Source organism: Antrostomus carolinensis, unplaced genomic scaffold (assembly GCF_000700745.2).
Source record: "Antrostomus carolinensis isolate BGI_N321 unplaced genomic scaffold, ASM70074v2 scaffold4087, whole genome shotgun sequence".
NCBI classification, from domain to species: domain Eukaryota; kingdom Metazoa; phylum Chordata; class Aves; order Caprimulgiformes; family Caprimulgidae; genus Antrostomus; species Antrostomus carolinensis.
This window is the reverse complement of record NW_010325171.1, coordinates 63,247-69,693: the sequence shown is the minus strand read 5'-3', so window position 1 is coordinate 69,693 and position 6,447 is coordinate 63,247. Positions and strand designations below refer to the sequence as shown.

At 38.1% G+C, this 6,447-nt stretch overlaps 1 protein-coding gene across 1 annotated transcript in view; it reads left to right on the top strand.

Annotated features, from left to right (window-relative positions):
- Positions 1-2,215: 2,215 nt before the first annotated feature.
- Positions 2,216-6,447, top strand: part of LOC104527401 (ceramide synthase 6) — a gene marked incomplete at its 5' end in the record, with an annotated part of 63,081 nt that continues 58,849 nt past the window's right edge. The window contains 2 exons of the mRNA XM_010171116.1: positions 2,216-2,321; positions 4,849-4,979. Of these exons, the coding sequence (XP_010169418.1) occupies positions 2,216-2,321; positions 4,849-4,979 (237 nt within the window). The remainder of the gene's footprint in view (positions 2,322-4,848; positions 4,980-6,447) is intronic.

Below are 6,447 nucleotides of genomic sequence, written 5' to 3'. Positions count from 1 at the left end.
AAACCTTGCCATGCAAACCCAATACAGCTGTTCATTAGCAAGATATGTCATTTTAAGAATAGCATTTAAGCAAACTCAGCTCTTTTGCTTAAATTTAAATGAAGAATAGCTTGGCATGAAGGTTGTTGGAATTGCTTCTTGTGAAATTTTCTAGCTGGAATTTTTTAATCTGCTTTTGATTCTACCATTTTTTTTTTTATTTTATTTTAAATTAGTATGTTTATGGAACTGCCTTTCTATTGCAGTTACATCATGGCTATCTCATTCCTTCACTCAGTAGAAGGAGAAAAACATAAGTTGAAAGACCTGTGTTGTTTTTTTAAAAAAAACAAAACCAAAACCCAAACCAAACAAAAAACCCCAGCCAAAACTAACCAACCAATAAAACACATCTCTCCAAACAAACAAACAAAAAACCTAAATCAAGTTTTGCTTCAGAGGAGACTGACTTTGCAAGTGCCTAGAAAATCCATTTGAAACTATTTTTTATTTGTGTTTATTTGAAGAATGTTTCTCAATCTTGCTGTTAATGGCGAAGGCTGAGCTTGGGTTCCTCTGTGAATGCATGAAGCTGAGTAAGAAATCTTTCATTTCTTTGATTCGTTTTTATTCTACCTACAGCACTCCTCTGCCCTATCTCCACTTAGAAGCGTTTCCGTGTAGGGCTTTGTAAAATTAGCTTGTATACTGATGGACATTCCCTTCACTGTATGTCTTAGGCTTGACTCTTGCCTGGCTTGCTTTCTTTCTCTTCGGGAAATAGTTTGAATTTATTTAATAGAGAAGACTGGAATTTGGGGGGATTTTTTTCAGCTTTTTGGTACAAAACATGGACATAGATGCCAAGATTCTCAACCCCTTTTTTACACGGCTAGAAGTCTTTTACAACTCCTTAGAATTAAAAAGTAGATTTCTGAAATCAAACACTATGAGCATTTTGTTAGCTTCTTCAGCTGTCCTTTTAGTTGTCAGCTAACAGCAACAGCAACGGCCAGCACTGGTTTGGTTACATCCATGTTAAACTAGAGAATGCAATTTGTCACCTTATACTTTAAGTAATATGCAAGTTTCCAGTGTAGCTAGATTACAGTGTATTTACATATAACATATACAGAGTTTATATGCTGCGGTTTTATGAGCAGAAAACTGGATTGCTTTCCTCTTGCTCAGCAGTCAAACTGGTATCGTCAAAGCTCTTAACTCTAAACGTAGCAGAAACAGCAGTTGCAGCTCAAAACAACTTGAAATGGGGCTTGCATGCGGATAAGAATTCCATTATTTTTAAGAGCTTTTGGTCATTCAGCTGGATAAAGGTGGTAGTACTCCTACTGAGTGTGTTGTTTTGGTCCCTGCTGGAAAATGAAGTCTTGGGAAACAGAAGTCTTTTAAGTGAAATCAAGAGTTATGTAGTTCAAAGATGGCAGAAGTTCATAGTTTGTATATGAATGCGATTCCTATACAGACTTTGTAGCTTTCATGGGGATTCAAGAGTTGGACTCATAGTTACAAATAATTTAGTTTTTAATGAGTGGCGTGGTCTTATTCCAATGTGTGTAATGTAAGCTATGTAATTAATCTCTAAAATATATTGGAGACACCCAGTTTATAAACTGGTTAATTCAGGATTAGTGTTTGGATCAGTGACAGCTTTCGTATTTTAGCGGAAGAGTCTGGAGGAAGAGCGAGGTCTTTGAGGCATGGCTCAACACCATTTAAACTTCATGGTTTAGAAAATTGTATTGACTGGGCAGCTTCCGTGCTTGCTGCCTTTAAGAACTTTGTTTGAATTTCCACTGTGTAAAAGGAGTCCTGAGGCAGTAGCTACTCTAGAGAGGGATTGATGAAAAAGGCTCTGTTTGGAGGAAAATATTATGTGCTCCTTATCTCTGCAAGCTGCTCTGCTCTTTTCATTAGTTGGTACTTCTCTAGGAGTCATTCCTTTTATGCTTTTGTTGTATCCTTTTTTTTCACAACATGAAAGAAAATCCTCCATTTCATGTGCTTCACAGAGTTCCTTTCATCCTTCAAAGTGATGTTAATTATTTTGTGATGTAATCACCTGTATAAGCTTGCTTTTGAGCTGGAAGGCTAAGGATTATTTTTGGCAGGGTTATAATGTTTGCACATTTACCACATTATTGATTGATAACAGTAATGAAGTAAATAACTCAAGGATTTCACTTGTTTTCTTTTTTCATTCTTCTGTTTCTCACAGGTTCATTGCTAAACCATGTGCCTTAGGCCTTAAAGTCCAAGCCAATGGACCACAGAAAGCTCAACCTAATGCTATCCTGGAAAAAGTTTTCACAGCTATTACAAAGGTAGGGTATTTAACGATAATATTTACTTTATAAAGTGGGATATGGTCCTACAAACTGTCTGAACAATAAATGCAGTGCTGCATTTTTACAGCCAAAATCATAACGTGCAAATGTCAAGGTTGTCATTGGTGTGCCAGCTTGGGCAGTTGTGCATCCCTTCATGACATCTCCTGAAAGCTTTTAATTAAAAAAAAGTTGTTACACAAACACAAACACTTTGTAGGTGCCATATGCCACCTTTTTTTTTTTTTTTTTTTTTTTTTTTTTTTCTGCTTATCTTTTAGAAATTTCCACAAAATGGTCAGTTTTTTTTAAAAAAAGAGCAAATTGTGAGTCAGTCAGATTGGCCTTACTGTGTTTTCCATGAAACTTCAAAGCTACTCCTTCTGATGGAACTACCTGAGCACAAGGTGCTGTTGGCATGCTGGTGCTTCAGCTGCTTATGTTGTGATGAATGTTCTTTGAAACTGAGACGGGGTATGGCGGGAAGAGGAATGAGCTAGAAAAGTGGGGGAACTGACTGAATGGTTTAGAGCCTGAAGGTTTGGGGTTGGTTGGTTTTTTGTTTTGTTGGCTGGCTTTAGAAAACAAAGTTTTTCCCCCACCGCTTATGTTTCTGTCTCTACAGCTCTCACTGTATGACATCTCAACTAAACTTCTATGTCATCCTGTCCGTGCTTTTCAAGCATCCAGAGCTTTCCCGTAGCAGTGAGCAGTGATCAGGTGTCCTTTAGCATCTCCTGAAGACCTCAGTAGGTTTGTAGTGGAAAGGCCTGTGGAGGCCTGGAGGACGAAGCTACTGTGCTGTAGGAAGTTCCCAGCCCTACCTCGGCTCCAGGCTGCAGCTGGGCACGCCACAGCAAAGGCATCAGCCTAAACTTCAGAGAATATTAGAGTCACGGAGAGCAAAATTGGGTTCAGAGTTAGGGACAGTGAAATATGCCATGGATCTGTCTTGCTTGGGTGTCCTACCCTATCCTGAGATCACCAGGCATTTGGTGTGGTTTTTGTCCTGTTTTCTGAGAGGGAATTGCACATACCTTGTTTCTAGAAGCTGCAGCTCGTGCTCTTGCCCAGACTCAGCTGGAGGAAGAATGGGATTATTTCCCCCCTCCACCCCCCTTCCCCCAAATTTTTCCTTGCAGAATCTGCTAACCCGACACAGGGCCTGTGTGAAGTGATCTAACTAATGCCTGTGAGTCACACGGCTCCCAGCACCCAGTGCATGGAGACAAGTGGGAAGAGATCCAAAGGAGAGTGTCTACTTTCCTGCAAGAGTTCGGTAGGCCTGTCTGGTAGCTGCTCTCAAAGCAACTGTCTGATTTAGCTAGCTGCTTTTTTTGAATCATGTGCAGCAGTTCTCTCTAGTCAAGCTCCCAAGAGCTGCATCAATCATTTCATTTTTCTAAAGTTGCAGACAATGGCTTTTCTTAATCTTCCGTTGAAAAAATAGTGGCTACTTTGGTTGACTTTTTTGAGATGGATGGCAAATACTTCACCATTCTCTTCTCTCATCCTTTCCCTTTTCTTCCTGTCTTTTCCTGGAGGCTGATAAGGAAAACTTCAGCCTGATGTAAGCTTTGCTGTTTTACTTGTCCCAACATTTAAAAGTTTTTATCATTGACAGCTCTTGTATCTCATTCAATGTATGTAACAGATGGCTTGCAGAAATAAAGCTAAAGCTCCAGAAAACAGATTTTCCAAAAGCTTTTTCTGTTTCTTTAAAAAAGACTATGATCAGGAGAAATATATATATATATAATCCTAATGTAGTACTGTACATGTAGAATTACTGCAAGATTGGAAATGTGGCCTGTGCTACTTTTTTCTCTATCGTAGTCAAATTAAGGATAGACACATTTTCTTTTGCCTCACCTCTGCACTGATTTGCAGCCACTCTAGTGGAATGAGAGTTCTACATTTGCTGCTTTGGAGAATAATTATGTGTATCTAATTTTACAGAAAAAAATTCTTTCTCCCTGTTGTCAAGGTGATTTTCCTTTTGAAGTTGTCACTTTGCTTAATGATCTCATTTTTTTAACATTAACATGCACAAACATGGGATATATCTTCTTTCCATGTCAGTCAAACAATCTTTACTACTGCAGCCATCGACAGGATAAAGATCCTGTTGCAGCAGGATGGAACAGGCATAGTGTGTGGCAGGCAGGGAGGTGCTGTAAACCCCACTGCTTGAGAAGTGTGTGGCATTTTGCCCCTACTTATCATCACTTCTCAAGATTCAAGCAAGTTTTTATCCCATTGTTCTCTTTAAGTTTCTTATTAGTAATAACCTGCATGCAATATTACAGCATATGTCCTTCTAGATTAATAATAGTCACTGCAAACGTATTTTGATGTGGATATGCCAGCAGAGATTTCTGTGAAAGTAGTTTTATTTCTATGCATCCATGTGTCTAACAGGCAGCCTCTAAGACATCAAGAGGCTATTACAGTGCTTCTAAATTTAAAGTGAAGTTACTGCAGTTGGACAAAGAAATAATTTTTATCCTTCTCTGTTCTGTAGCATCCAGATGAGAAGAGGCTGGAGGGCCTCTCCAAGCAGCTGGACTGGGATGTACGCAGCATTCAACGTTGGTTTCGACAGAGACGCAACCAGGAAAAGCCCAGCACTCTTACAAAGTTCTGTGAGAGCATGTAAGGATGCACGTTCTCTTCTTGAGTCTTGTTGAGCCTGTGTTCTTGTCAGTTTTTCCTTTTGTTCTTAGTGGGTAATTTTGTAGACTGATAGAATATGATACAAATTGGTAGAATATAACTCCTTGAATGAGAAAGTCTATCTTCTTTCTCCTGAAGGAGTCAGACTGTACTTTTTGGTGGTGAAAATCTTTCAGAAATTGGGTGATTGTGATTCTATACTGTCAGGGTGCCAGCCTGATCCTTTGAGACAAATAGCCTGGTGTTCAGGTGGGCAGCTGTCTTTACAGCACAATCTTAGCTATACAACCTGACAGAGATCTGAGATGGAGGAGTAAAGATAAAAGCCAACGGGGTTGTTAAACCTCTTCTTTTGTTTTTTTTCTCATCCCAGGTTTGTCCCTTTTATGAGCCTATTTCCTTGGGTGCACTGAACTCTGAGAAACTAAGGGCTTCTACATTTTCTTTAGAAAATTATTTTTCACCTGCCAGGGTTTACTTCTAAGGAATCTTTCCCAGGACTCAGCTGTTCTTCAAACTGGTTATCTACATAGAGGTCATTTTTCTAATTAGACATTGTTTTTAGTATCTGAGTTACATTTCCATGCCAGCTGGATTTAACATATTAATACTCAAGCTGCATTGAAAGAGCATGGAAAATTAAATCTACTTAAAACATTTACATGTTTTTCTTAAAAGTGGACTGATAAACATTGAATTCATGGCAAAACACAAAGAACAATACTAGTTTATTTGAAAGATTCATTAATTGCAAGGCAGCCCTCTAGCACTGCTGGATGTTGTTCCTTTGATGTGGAAGGTCATGCATTTAAGGCAAATTTTACATGCTCCAAATCAAGAGACTTGGTAAATATTGCTGAGGCCATAAACAAGTATTTGCTTTTTTACACCCTGGTGGTTAAGTAGTTGTGTTATTGATGGCCTGAGACTCTAGTTACGCTTTTTGTTAGCTGGGAAAGAAGTGTTAGGTAGAAATGTCAGTAGAAATAGAGGAAACCTATTTAAGTTACAAAGCAAATCTCAGTTAATATTGTTTTTCAAGTTTTGTGTTTGTTTTGGTTTTGTGTTTTTGGTTTTTTTGTTTGTTTGTTTTTAATTCCTAACAATTTTTAAAGTATTTCTTTAAGAAACTGCAAGTAAAGAAATCACAAAAACACTGCAGGCCAGCGAGAGAGAAAGTGGTATATATGTGTGTGTGTGTACGTATGTATATAGACATATATTAAAAGAAAAAACCCAACTTGAGGAATATATTGTTGTAGCATTCGTGCAGATTTCCTAAATATATTTCATACTTTTCCCTTTTGTAGGTTTCCTAAGTATTTTCCTTAAACTTTATTTTCCTGTGGAGATGTATAGGAAGATTAATAATATGGTCCTAAATAAATAATGTATTAAGGCATTTTTTTCTAAAGCCAAACCATAGATGAAATGTCATTCAAGTAGC